At 40.0% G+C, this 15,165-nt stretch overlaps 1 protein-coding gene across 1 annotated transcript; it reads left to right on the top strand.

Moving 5' to 3' along the window:
- Window positions 1–472: 472 nt before the first annotated feature.
- Window positions 473–7,725, top strand: LOC110690161 (protein FAR1-RELATED SEQUENCE 5-like). The gene is made up of 5 exons (XM_021866989.1): window positions 473–1,734; window positions 1,795–2,116; window positions 6,734–7,141; window positions 7,236–7,415; window positions 7,702–7,725. Exons 1-5 carry the CDS (start codon window positions 473–475, stop codon window positions 7,723–7,725), a joined length of 2,196 nt encoding a protein of 731 aa, XP_021722681.1.
- The last annotated feature ends 7,440 nt before the right edge of the window (window positions 7,726–15,165 follow it).

Below are 15,165 nucleotides of genomic sequence, written 5' to 3'. Positions count from 1 at the left end.
TTTTTAAAAGAGTAAAGTGTGTATTTAAAGGAAAGGAATTTCTAGGGTTTTACATGGATACTCCACGAGAAGTATTGACAAGCGATTTCGACAATTTACCATACGAGGTATGATTCTTATTGAATTACGTATCTATGAAATACTATATGCATATGTTTTGTTTGTTTTTGGTCATTAGGGTAGCTATTAGAGCGCATATTGATCATTACTATTAGTATAAGCCATAACATTGTCAAAATTATACTGCGTATATAGTTGTTTAGGTTTTGGATGATTGTATTTTTATTGATTTTTATATGCGATTTTTGGTGGTACAGAATTATCATTTTGATAAAGAAATTGGGTCATTACAAACTAGTCGTAGATTATCTTTTGAGGAGCATGAGTAATTGAATGATAATGATGATGTGGTCAATAACTCTAAAATAACTTTGAAGATAATAAAGTTGAAGAAGATAATTTTTTTCCAAATATGAATGAAATTCACTCAAAGCTGCCCAATGAAGCCATTCCAATGATAGAGATGGAGTTTGCATCAGAGAATATAGCTTATGATTTCTACAACATATATTCTAGAGCTATTGGATTTGGAATTCGGTTAAGTAAATTTCATAGAGATGACAACACTGGTACTATTCTAGATAGGATCATTTGTTGTTCTTTTAAAGGTTCAAGGGGAAAAGATAAAAGGGCCCCTTATGTGAAGAAAAATCGAGCTTTGACACGAGTTGGATGCTCTGCAATGATAAAAGTAAGCTCCCGAATTAATGGACTATTTCGTATCATTAAATTCGAACCACAACACAATCATGTTCTGTCAACACCATCAAAGACTCATCTATTTCGTTCACATAAAAGTATCAACTCATCTCAAGCTAGTGAACTTGATACGTCATGCTCTTATGGCATTGCACCAAAAGCAAGTATGGAGTTGATGAGTAGAAGGGCTGGTGGGAGAGATAATCTTGGTTTTCTGCGTGTAGATTGTAATAATTATTTGAGGAAGAAAAGAGAGAAAGAAATGAAAGTTGGAGATACCGGTGGGGTTTTAGAGTACTTGCAACGCAAGCAAACTGATGATCCGAAGTTTTTTTATGCCATACAAGTTGATGTGGATGATCTCATCACAAATATTTTTTGGGCTGATGCAAGAATGATGTCTGATTATGACTATTTTGGTGATGTAGTATGTTTTGATATTACTTGCAAAAAACAGAAAGATGGTCGTCCATTTGCTATGTTTGTTGGAGTTAATCATCATAAACAAACCATTATTTTTGGGGTAGCTTTATTGTATGACGAGACAACAAAAACTTTCAATTGGATATTTGACACATTTGTGAAGGCAATGCATGGAAAGAAGCCTAAAACTATTCTGACCGATCAAGATCAAGCAATGGCAAATGCATTATCTACAAAATGGCCGGAAACTTATCATCGACTATGTGTCTGGCACATGTACCAGAATGCTGCAAAACATCTTCACCATGTATTTGAGAAATTTAAGGATTTTGCTAAATATTTTAGTAGTTGTGTTTATGATTATGATGATGAAGCAGATTTTATAGATGCTTGGGACAATATGTTAGTTAAATACGATCTGGTTGGCAATAGTTGGTTGGAATGGGTGTATAATTTGAGAGAGAAGTGGGCACTAGTTTATGGGAGACAGACATTCTGTGCTGACATGAGTACAACACAACGTAGCGAAAGTATGAATGCTCAATTACGGAGGTATAGTAGCAATGAAAATCACTTATGTTAGTTTTTTGAGCATTTTGAGCGTCTTCTCAGTGATAGGCGTTATGAAGAAAGTGTGGCAGATTTCAAGACTAAACATAGTTCTCCAGCTTTACCATATCCAGTTCGAATTTTAAAACATGCATCAATTATTTACACTGCCGAAGTGTTTGAGTTATTCCAATGTCAAATTTGGAAAGCATGGGATTGTATAATAGAAGAAGAGGAGGTTGTTGGCACAACTTATAGGTATAAAGTTTATCCTCCAAGGAAAAAGATTGATCATTTTGTTACATATAACCCAGAAAATGATACTATTTCATGTAGCTGTAGAAAATTTGAGTTTGTAGGGATACTTTGTTCACATGCATTGAAGGTTCTTTGTTCAAAAAATATTCACAAGATTCCAAACCAATATATTCTACAAAGATGGAAAAAGGATGCTGTTTCGGGGTTTTCTGATGTCCTGCGGGAGAGTTACAATTCCGAGACTGGAACCGGACGCCTGTACCTGCAAAATAACGGAGACTCCTGAGAGCTCCGCCTCCAACGGTCAAGTTAGTACCTGATTAAGGAGTAATCAATACAGAAATTAAAGTAATGAGATCTCTCTAGGTGAGAGTGCTTAGTGTTGGTAATCTGCGTTGTTAGCGAGATTAGCCGGTTGTTAATAACTCTGTTCTTCTCTGCTTGATCTCTTAATTATTCGATCCCCTGATTAATGAGGATTAATCGAGTATTTATAGCCTTGAGAAGCGTGCAACTCTCTAGGTTTAAGGTAAACCTAGGGCTGATCGGGCCTCTAGACTGAATTGGGCCTTGATGGCCGGTTGTCCCATTTGGCATGGGTGGACACGTGGCGTGTCTAAAGTGGTCCGTAGAGGACGTATCTGTGATTGACACGTGGCAAGCTCCTGTTGGCCTTCGTGAAGGACACGTGGCGGAACCTGGTTGGTCCACTTGTCAGACGGTGATTGGTGGATAAAAATCCCCTAATCATTTGCCCCTCACAGGTGGCACGTGACTGGTCACGGGTCGCCTGTGACAGATGTCGCACGGTGACAGGCGACGGCCTGTTACAGGTGTCACCTTGCAAACGGCCGAGAGATTTTCCCGCCCAAATTTTGAATTTGGAAGCGACCCTTCGCCTTCTCACTTTGCCTATAAAAAGAAGTGCTGACTTCGGTCATTTTCACATTTGAGAACTTTACGAGAACATTCGGACCCCTGAACTTGCTCTGACATTTTCGACTTTTTCCGCCTACCGCCTGTTCTGACAAGCCGACTGACCCGAACTTCCAGGACTTCATCAACCGTCACTCGTTCAGGTAACTCAGTTCTCTTACTCTTAATTTTCTTTTTATTTTTTGAAATGGCACCATGGAAGCACACGACACGCCCTAAGTTAGTGATCAGCCGGTCACCGGGGACGGCTGAATCTAGGACTAGGAGTGCCGCCTGCCCTTTTCTGGACCCATCTTTGCCCTTTATACAAAGTCCGACTGTATCTGTGTCTATGCAGAACGTGATGGCCAGAACAAAAAAGACTGCTATGATATCAAACTCAGACGGCTCCTCCCAAAGGGTGCTCCTTAGTGAAACATCTGACCAGGCGCCAGATGTAGAACGAGGCGACTGTCAAGCTGACAGTTCTGAGAGAGGGACCAAGGTGTTCCCTTCCCATCTTACCGTGGACATGTCTAATTTTCCTTCTGCTCCTTCTAAGGGAGAGGAGGCGGGCCCCTCTAGGAGAGGGGAGGAGTCGTCCTCTTCGGACTCGTCAGGGGACGAGTCCGAATCCAGCTCTTCTGGCCACAGTTCTTCTGGCTCAGAAGAAAAACATAGCCGCCTACAAGAGGCGAGACGTTCTCATGCAGTTGAGAAGGGGGATAATTGGGCAGAGCCGTCCGCCTCTTACAGAGAGGAAAACGCCCCCTACTACTGCAGGGTTCCCCGGGGCCGGATTGCAACCATGCGAGACAACGTGGCGAGCTTTATTGCTAACCACAAAATGGGCCCGGAATTTTTACTGTTTGTGCCGGATCCAAAAGATACTGTCGTCTGGCCGGCTGGTACCAGCTATGGTGACGGCTGCTTTGGCTGCTATGTGGCGGCCATCAAAGCTGGACTGCGCTTCCCATTACATCCGGTTGTTCAGCGGATTTTAGATGGGTATGATCTGGGGTTATGGCAGTTAGCCCCCAACTCTTGGGTAAACGTACTCGGCTATGTGGCCGGGTGCGAACTGAACGGGGTGGAGCCAAGTTTTGAGGCTTTCGCCCACATGAACTATCTCAGCCGGACCCCTAAGTCGGGAGGTACCGGCTGGTATCAATTAACAAGCCATAGGGGTTACCTCATGACGAGAGGTAAGGCAAACAAATGGAAGGATTGGCGGAACACCTTTCTTATTATCGAGAGTTCAGACACGGAGCTGAACAAACGCTTTAACAAGTGGAATAGGGATCCGCCTCTTCTCGCAGGCGGCCGCAGCATGCCGCCTGTTCCCCCAAAGGCTAAAAAAGAGATCCTAGACAAAGGACTCTTCAAAGTAGAGACTAGGGTGAACTCTACTTCAGGGATACGAGAGCAAGTACCCCTAAACTGCGTCCCGAGCTTCAAGTGGCTCTATGACGAGTACTTCTTGGCCGCCTGTGGCCTCAGCAGTCGGTGCTCTAGAGGTAGCCGGCCTGACGAATACTCTGTTTTTTCACGCCTTGTTTACTTGGGATTTTTACTAACTTTGCTGTTTATTTCTTTCAGCCGACGCCATGAGTAAAATAACAGCATCTAAGACTGCGGCGGCCATGCTGCGGGTCTCGCTAATGAAGCAGTCGTATGCCGACTCCCCCAACAAGGAGGCACCCTTGGTAAGCTTTGAAAACTCTTCTCCTTTTAGTTGTCTTATGCATATACTAACTCTTTTTGTTTTCAGTCTGGCACTCCAAGGGCTTCTTCCTCGCAACAGCCGGACCCCAAGGCCCGGAGGACGACTGTTGCAAGCTCTCCTGGGTCTTCCAGGAAAATAGTGGCGGCTGAGAAGCAGCCGGCCACTTCTTCTAAAACCCAGGCGGGGCCGCCTAGATGTATGGACACTTGCTTGTAAAAACTCACCCTTGCTTCCTTCTTGATTAGGTCTAACTTGTTTTTTCCTTTCGCTTAATGCAGCCGGCACCCAGGGACTTGACTTGGTTGAGGTAGCCAAGTCAATGGTTAAAGTAGTTCCTCCATCTGACAGGGAGGCGGTCAAGGGTGCCGGCACCCTTAACCTTGATGGAATTTCAGGGGTCCTTGCTGAGGTATACTTAGTATATTTTTGAGCTTTTTGAGTTCTAGGACGCCTGTTAACTTTTTATCTGGAAACTGACGCCTGTTTTTCTTTGTACTTAGGCCCTGCTCCGAGTCAACAGCCTACGCAAGCCGATTGATCGGAAAAACAAAGAGGTAAAGGCCGCAAAGGCTATGGCCGCCTCCAGCTGTGATAAGGCAATGTTTCAAATTGCCCAAAATGAAGTACTGACCATTGATCTTCTTTATTATCAGGCGCAGGCGACCGCCGCTGTTCGGGCTCAGCTAGAGGCGGCCCAAAAGAAGGTTGACGAGCTGGAGGGGACCGTCACCAACCTTAAAGCCGAGCTGAAACCCCTTCGCCAAAAAATGCACTCTTACGAAGCCATGGAGAAATCTTTGGCTAACGTAAAAGAACGCCTGGTGAACCAGGAGAAGAGTCTTACCCAAGAGCTCTCGGATAAGGCCGAGCAAGAGAAACAAGAGCTCGTCCGGGAGATGGTGGAAGACTCCGCTCAAATCCAACGCATGACCTGGGAACGACTGTTCCCCAGTGCCGACTTTGCCTCGTGGGAAAGAACGTACCGCCAGTGTTCGGAAATATATAATCAACAGATCCTGGCGGCTGCTGAAGAAGAGGCGTTGGACGGTGCGTTGGAGGAGGAAGAGCCGGTTGTGGCGCTTGTGCCACTTGGGGGTAAGGCATCAAAAGATGGTGCAGCTAAGGCCGAGTCAAGCAAGAAGAGTGCTGACCAGGCGGCTGCTGCTGATACTGAACTGCCCCCTTCTTAAGCTTTAAGTATTTTTTCTTTTCACGGCCTGCGTGCCGTTTGCTTTGTAATTACCCGGCCAGGGGGCCGGGGTTTTGAATATTCTGCTGGTCTTTTGTGGCCGGCTCATTTTTAATCAAATTTTTTGTTTTGGTTCAAATTTGTCTAAGTATTTGAAATTTGCTCACTAGACCGACTGTTGTGTATGGTCGAACGTTAAGACAGGTACAAATAGTAAGTATGCCGCCTATGCCCCTGGACGACTGGTTGTCTGTTTCCAGGATAGATGATCAGTCGGCCATTTAATCAATCGGTATTCGAACTCTTTATTCAATTTGACCAAGTAAATAGAATTACCTAGTAGCCAAGGAATTAAGTAGGGAGAGTTACAATTCCGAGACTGGAACCGGACGCCTGTACCTGCAAAATAACGGAGACTCCTGAGAGCTCCGCCTCCAACGGTCAAGTTAGTACCTGATTAAGGAGTAATCAATACAGAAATTAAAGTAATGAGATCTCTCTAGGTGAGAGTGCTTAGTGTTGGTAATCTGCGTTGTTAGCGAGATTAGCCGGTTGTTAATAACTCTGTTCTTCTCTGCTTGATCTCTTAATTATTCGATCCCCTGATTAATGAGGATTAATCGAGTATTTATAGCCTTGAGAAGCGTGCAACTCTCTAGGTTTAAGGTAAACCTAGGGCTGATCGGGCCTCTAGACTGAATTGGGCCTTGATGGCCGGTTGTCCCATTTGGCATGGGTGGACACGTGGCGTGTCTAAAGTGGTCCGTAGAGGACGTATCTGTGATTGACACGTGGCAAGCTCCTGTTGGCCTTCGTGAAGGACACGTGGCGGAACCTGGTTGGTCCACTTGTCAGACGGTGATTGGTGGATAAAAATCCCCTAATCAGATGCGAAAGTTGAAATTTGTCAACAGCATAAGCTGTCTACTCGACAAGTAGATGAAAAAATATGTTCGAGGATACGATTTCAAGAATTGGGTAAATTATTTACCCACTTTGCAGGAGTTGCAGCTCAAAGTGAAGATACTTACAAATGGGCTTTAGATGTACACCAAAAGTCATTAGCGGAAGTAGAAGCACGTCTAAAGAAATTGATATGTGGAGAAGAGGATGATAATGAGGAAGAGAGTTTAGATTGTGAAGAAAATGTTAATGTAGAGCTGCAATGTGATACCTTAACAGTGAAAGGAATAAAAATGAGAGGCAGTAGTCCTGGGAGTAGGGGGCGTGGAAGAGGTAATGGCTCCAATAATGGTTCTACTCGTTGCAAGAGTTCCTTAGAAAAAGGTCGTACTCGCAAAAAACATTGCACAAATGATCAGGTATTTGGATTATACATATAGTCTTACAATTACTACCTGCAATATTTTTTCTTATTGATAATTACTAATATTCAAGCTAAAGTATATATAACAGGTCAGCAAAACAACTTTTTCAGAAATGAATTATACTCCTACTTCTGAGAGGCAAATGGATTATACCATCCCATTGTCAAATAATTACCCTATAGCACATTTCAGTTATACTACTCCTTTCTTCTACGAAGATGTTGATACTGTTGACCTTGGCTCAGGAAGTTTAACTCAACTCCTAAATGTAAGTTTACATATCCTTGTAGTAGTACTATATCTGTTGTGGACTTAATAGAAGAACTCATACAAGCATTTCTTAATAGGCACAAATGTCAACAATTGGAGCCCCACAAACATATAATGATCAAGAAGACCGACACCTTTTTTAGAGGTATATGACATACTTTTTTTTTGAACCAAAGTATATGACATACTTGTAAAATTTGATAATACTTTTAATAAATTTTTATATTTTAATAGTTGGTTGGCTTGATACTTTGTAACTTTGATCTCTTGTTGGCATGTTGCAGGATGATGAATCACACGTTCCATGACTAGAGGGATAGATCTTATGGAAATTATGGCCTAGTTTATTCTTCTGTGCTCACATCTTTTCAACAACTAAGCTAATCTAGTTCTCAGTTTTATTTTTGTGTGTATGTTTTCTGCATTTTCAATTTCTTAAAGGTTTAGAATTTACAATGAAGTTGTATCTTTACTCAATTATGAATATTTATAATAATGATTGATATGCTCGGATTGTTTTATCATGTCTATCAAAGATTCTTCTAGAGTTATAGAGGTAGTATACAGGAAAAAAATGATGCGATTGAATTAAACGTAATTGTGTAAAGGAGAAACAAAAAAAAAAGATAAGGACTAAAATATAAATTATGTAAAATTTATTTAATTTAATTTGCTATTAAATTTTTTTAATATTAATATTGATATTTAAAGTGACGTGGACCAATCAAAACGAATGGGACATGGAATGAGACATATGAGTGGGACAGAGGATTCGGACCCAACATAATGTGTGTTGCAAGTACTAAAAAATGGAGGAATTGAAGTATGTACTCCCTCTGTTTTTAAATACATGCTTCACTTTCCTTTTTCAGCTGTTTTTGAATACTTGTTCCATCTCCTTATTTAGAAATCTTTTACAATGTTTAATTTATTTCTCTTACCTAGTGCACCCAACATAAATCATATTGTATTAATTTCATATTATCTTTTCTCCAATTCTCTCAACTATTCTTGTTTTTTCATAATTTTTTATTCTTCCCCTACCCCACTACTTCCATATATATATATATTAATCCAATTTCTCATAAAACTCCACGATTGAAGAAATGGAGCAAGTATTTAAAAACGGAGGGAATAATTTTTATAGTATACTTTTTGTATTACGTATCTTTAACTAGATGATTTAATTACAGGATGTAGACGGCTAACCCGGCTCAGATTGACGTATATATAAAAAGGTTCCGAAGCAATATAGCAGCTCTTTATACCTATGAAAAGATGTTCTATACAAATTTATAACAACGAAATTAAATGAGGGTATTAACTCATTACTGTAATTTTTTTTCACCAACCCACTATTGAATAACATCATTTTAACCTGACCCATTTTGATCTGCCATTTGATACCCCTTTAAGAATCGATTGGATAATAAATTAAATTTGCATTAACCGGAGTAAAACTCATTCACAACCCGATCTGTTTCAAATAACACAAAAACGATCCAAAATGTTATTGAACAAAACTAATTGTTACGGATTACGATCCGGCCTGATTTGAAACCATGCTAATATAAATTGTAACTTAAACAACTTGATAGTAATCAGATTCGAATCAACCTGGCTTGCTAATCAAATAAAACAATTTCAAGCCGACCCACTTCATCCCGAAGTAAAATTCGAACCATCAACCTGTTAGGAATATTATTAGGAAATATTATCATATTTTGTGATTATTATCTTATATTTAGTTTTTTAGTTTATAGGCTTGATATAATTTGTTAGGCTTTAGGAAACTATGTACTCTATATATTTGAGGATCAATCAATGAATGGGGTAAACTTCAAGCCCTAATTAATCTGACATGGTATCAGTCGCCAAGGGTGATTAACGAAAAAAGAAAAAAAAAACCATAACCTATGGCCGGAGATGATACTCCACCACCGCGAATCGACATTACATCAACCGTTTTACCTAGGTCCTCATGACAGACCTGGGGATTTTATTACTCCAACCCATCTTCGTGGCGAAAATTATGATGAATGGGCTGGTGATGTTCAAACCGCGTTGGAGGCTCGTCGCAAATTTGTGTTTCTTGATGGCACCATCACCACTCCTTCCTCTCCGTGTACCCAAACGGATTGGAACACAATCCATGCCATGTTAATTTCATGGCTGATGAATACTATTGATCCCGAAGTGAAGGGTACTTTATCGAAGTACAAGGATGCCAAACGCTTATGGGATACCCTTAAGATGCGATTTGCCATCGTTAATGGACCACGGATACAACAGTTGAAGTATTCGATTGCACGATGTGAGCAGCCCAAGTCTATGTCCGTGGCTTCCTATTTCGGCAAACTTACTGCCTTGTGGGAAGAATTGAACAACAATGAGCCAATTATTGCTTGTTCTTGCTGTGAGAAGTGCACCGCAGGCTTGGAACATGAAAAGCGCAGGGATAATTCTCGTCTCCACGAATTTTTAATGGGGCTGTGTACTAATTATTACGCTCAGACTCGCACCAACATTCTCTCTCAAGACCCGTTGCCTAATCTTGAACGAGCTTATCAATTGGTAGTGCAAGATGAACGTGTTCGCCTTTCAAAGAAAATTCCGGATGAGCAGCCACCTGATGTTGTTGGTTTTGCCCTTCATACCAACAACACAGCAAGCTCCGGGAAGGTGAAGCAAGCTAGCCACGATGACAAGTATGAGAAGTCAAATTTGCACTGTTCTCATTGTAAGAAAACAGGACACTTAGTCTCTAGATGCTTCGAATTACATGGGTTTCCAGATTGGTGGCCAAATCCTTCTAAGCGTGGCAAAGTAGGGGCTAAAGGGCGTGGCTCGGCTTGAGCTAATGCGACCAATGTAGGGGTTGCTTCTAGTACCAGCAATGTGGAGGCTACAGGCAGTGCTTCTTCAACTTTTACGGCAGACCAAAGGACAGCCATTGCCAGATTTATTGGTAATACAAAGGTTCCCGATGACCGCTTGAATGGTGAGTTTGATAATGGATTGTGGACACAGGTGCTTCTAGCACTAGTAGAATAAACGTAATGACAAGCGGTACAAACCCCCTAATGGCAAGCGGTTTTGAACCGCATGGGCTTAGGGGGCTTGCCATTAGCCATTTAAATGGAAAGCGGTTCAGAACCACTTGCCATTACTAGAGAAAGGGTAGCGGTTTTGGCGCCAAACCACTGCCCATTAGGGGTATAAAAAATAAAAATAATTTTTTTTTTGGGTTTTTTCCACATAAATTGATATATAAACCAAACATATGTAAAAACATTAATATTTTTATTAATTATTTGTTGTAATATTACATTTACATTATAAAAAAAAAATTAATTCAACTAATAAAATTAATGCAAATAATATTCCTCAAAAAAAAATTAATACAAATAATAAAAATAAAAAAAAAATTAGGGGCTCATGTTCCAGGACTTCCAGTCACGACCACCAACACCACCGTCCAGCACCACCACCCACCACGACCCCCACGAGCAGCCACCACCATCAGAACCCCCAACTGACCCCCACCCACCAAACCCTCACCGAAACCCACAACTCCACCATGACCCCCCACCACCCCTCACCCACCAGAACCACCAACTAACCCCCACCCACCAAAACCCTCACTGAAACCCACCAAAACCCTAACCCAAACCCCAACCCCCACCCACACAACTAGACCCCCAACCAAACCACGACCAGACCCCACCCAAACCACGACCCCCACCCACCACGACGTACCCCCCCCCCAAAATAAATCTGAAATCGAAATTAAAAAAAAAAAAAAATTCGACCCACCTTCAAAAAAACCCCATCTAGCCCACCACGACCTCCACCCAAACTAGATCCCCGCCATGAAAATGCCAATTTGGGCTTGAAATTATGGTTTTAAAGGTCAAATTCGACCATAAAAACTCTAGATCTAGAGTTTTCATGGTCGAATTTGACCTAAAAAACTTGAACACCCACACACATGCACAAATTTGCTCGAAATTGTTCAAAATTTGCTCAAAATTTAACTTGGGTTTTGTTCGATTTTGCTCGAAATTACCCGATTTTGGTTCGAATTTAAGGAGACGAGAAAGAACAAAGAAAAAGAGAAAGTGAAAGAGAAGAAAGGGGCGAATTAGGGAAGAGAAGAGGAGAGAGAGAGGGAAGGAAGCAGTAAGAATGAAAGAGGAGAGAGGGAAAACGGCGTTCATGAAGAGGAGAGAGAAAGAGCTGAGTAAAGAAAGAGGAGAAAGAGAAATAAAAGAAGGGGGTAGGGCGCGCGGATTTAGGGTTTTTTTTAATGGCAAGCGGTTTGAGGTTGAACCGCTTGCCAATATGTCTAATGGCAAGCGGTTCAACCCCAAACCGCTTGTCATTATATATACTGGCAAGCGGTTCGCGCCAAAACCGCTTGCCATTTAAAATTACAGGATTTTTTTTTTTAAAAAAGTAGGTAAATGGCAAGCGGATTTTTAAAACCACTTGCCATTTGGGGCATCCCATCACTTATTTTCTACTAGTGTAGACATGTTACTTGTTGTGACAAGTGGCTATTTGATACTCAACTCATCTCAAATTGTCCGGTCGGTCTTCCGAATGGTAAAACAGTATATGCCACAAAGGAAGGATCGGTTCGATTATCTTCAAAAATTGTCCTTACTCATGTGTTATTTGTTCCTAATTTACGTTGCAATTTAATTTCGGTATCACAATTAATTGATGACACAAATTACAATGTCCAATTTAACTCTAATATGTGTGCTATACAGGACCAGTCGAGGGAGCTGATTGGAACGAGTGTTAGACGAGATGGACTATTCTACTTCAAAGGAAGAGCATCGGTACAACATGTGGCTACATCTGAGTCATCTGGATTTGTTAGAATTGTGGCACAAGCGTATGGGTCATCCTTCGGAAAAAGTTGTTAAGCTTCTCTCTCCCGCTCGTAATTGTAAGGGTAATTTAAATAAAGCATGTGAAGTGTGTTTTCGTGCTAAACACCCTAGAGATAGTTTTTCATTAAGTGAAAATAAAACTAGTAGAATTTTTGAAAAGATACACTGTGACTTATGGGGTCCTTATCGACATGCATCGTCTTGTGGTGCTCGTTATTTTTTAACATAAACATAAATAATTTTTTGCCTCTCGTGCGGTTTGGATATATTTGCTTATTGATAAAACTGAGGTGTTTCGTATGTTTATGTCGTTAGTAGAAATGGTTGATAGGCAATTCTCTCAAACAATTAAAATTGTTCAAAGTGACAATGACACTGAATTTAATTGTTTGCGTGATTTTTCTAATGCAACTGGCATATTATTTCAAACCTCCTGTGTTGGTACTTGTAGGGAATATTTCAAGGGTTAATCCCTAACTTGAACCCCACTGTGATCATAGACTAAAGTACGGTGACGTCCAAAGAGAAAGAAGATAGAGAAAAAGAGTCGCCAACAAGTTTTAGGAACTTGTAAACCGTTCACAGGGTGAAGGTTACACCCCTTAACGATCCAAGAGATCGTCAAATCCAATAGGTCTTGAACCATGACTGTTAGTTCGGGGATGAAGGTACAAATCCAACCTAAAAGAGATTGAACTTGCCCTAATAATAGGCCTCTACTTTATTCTGATCGTATTCATGTGCACTTTTATTCTAACTAACATGCAATCAATAGGATTAACCCTAAACCAGTTTATCTATGTTGGTTGAATTTAATGAACAAATAAAACTATTATTCGCGATCACTTGAATTATAATCAAATTAACCCTAAACAAGATTATTAATTATCTTATTAAGCATGATTACAAGTACAAATTCCATTTAAACATGCATAAAAGGTGTGATCAAGCAATAACAACAAATATAAAGCAACATAATCATAACAATAATAATAATAATAATAATAATAATAATAATAATAATAATAATAATAATAATAATAATAATAATAATAATAATAATAATAATAATCATAACAATAATTATAACAATTATAATCATAAATCATAAAAATAATCATAATAATGTTAAAGCATAATAATAGCCAGATCCTAGGCATGATACTAACAAGATTAATAACAAACTCTAGCATGTCACTAAGCAATAAAAATCAAAGCTTTAACCCTAACATGATACTAACTATCATAAATATTAGGAAGAACATAAAAGACATCATACTTTTGATCATACTTAATATTAAAGGTACCCTAGACATGATACTAGGAAGCACAATAACAATCTAAGCATGATTTTTATGTCATAATATCAATAAACCAATTAAAGCACTTACTTGGATGCCTCGTATCTCTTTCTAATAACAAAATACACGCGTTAGTAACTTCAAGGAAAATAATAATAAAAACAATTAAATTAAATAATTGAAATAGAGATTAGGGACCAAACCCTCAGAAATTAAACCTTTCACGTCTAGGGCAAAGGCAACTTCGAATATGGCTAGGTGTATCTAAGTCTTGCGAATGCGGAATTTTGTATTTGAGAAAAAGCTAGTTTAGAAAAGAGAGAGAGAGAGAGTAATCAAGAAAATCTTGATGAGAGTTGGTGAATGAAAACGGAGTTTTTAGAAGACTATTTATAGAGAAAATCAGCCAAAAAGATAAAAAATCAAAACAGAGTTATGATGCGTAAAGCGAGGTTAGCGCCAGACGCTGACATTAGCGCCAGGCGCCAAGCTTAGCGTCAGGCGTTAATGCTGGCGTTTGGCGCTAACTTAATTATTGACGCGTTTTCTTAAAATCAGATAGAAATTTCCGTACAGGAGGATAAAATCGTATTTTCCTAAAAAACGTTCTTTTATTTTGATTAAAACTCTAAAAATTCAATAAAATTCAATTTATCAATGCTAATTGAATTAGGAGTGAAAAGAACATTTTAGAAGAATTTAGAAGACTAAAACCATTCGTAATTGCATTAGGAATGATAATAGGCCCTCCTCTATATCATTGGGCCGCATATAAGGCTCAAACTAGGCCCAGTTCGGTAATTGGCCATAACTTCCTCAATATTCATCGGAATTGGGCTTATAATATGTCGTTGGAAAGCTCTTTTCAAGCCTCATCCAACTACACTACTATTGGACCCATATCATGGACCAACCAAACTGGATTGGCTGTGTTCTTAAAATAGGTTTTCAAAAACAGAGAAAAGAGAAAATAAATTAAAACTATCCGCAACACTAAACTTTCCACACTTTCACTTCATTCGATTATGATTCGACGTGAAAGGTACTCATCACTGGGTTTGGTTTTGGGGAGACACAAATGGGTGTCTACAGAAGCCCCCACTTTGACTGAGTTTGGAGAAACGCAAGTTTCGAAATCAAAATTAAAAGTATCGATAGGGACGGAGAATGATTCAGAACGTTCTGCGATCCTAAATCACTCTTGTAATGCGATACCTGAAAACTAGCGTTAGTTAAACAGATAAGAGAGTTAAGAAACACGTATCTTGCACCGTCGAGCACACGTCTCTCAAAGTAACCGATTTTCTGCTGCTTTTTGTTGTTTTTGATGACCTCCTACAAGCTAGAGAATGCCATCCCGCTTGAAGACTGCTTCGCTTGTAATCGCCTTCAATTCTGCCATGATAATCTTCTACAAGCCAGGGAACACTATCGAAGATTTCTTCGCTTGAAACGATCCTCTTCCGCTTTGTGACCATCTTCCACATCCTAGGGAAAACAATCGAAGACAACTTCGCTTGAAATCACCTTCACTTGTTTGTGA

The sequence above is a fragment of the Chenopodium quinoa genome, unplaced genomic scaffold (assembly GCF_001683475.1).
Source record: "Chenopodium quinoa cultivar QQ74 unplaced genomic scaffold, ASM168347v1, whole genome shotgun sequence".
Classification (NCBI taxonomy): domain Eukaryota; kingdom Viridiplantae; phylum Streptophyta; class Magnoliopsida; order Caryophyllales; family Amaranthaceae; genus Chenopodium; species Chenopodium quinoa.
This window is presented reverse-complemented; position numbering and strand designations above follow the sequence as displayed.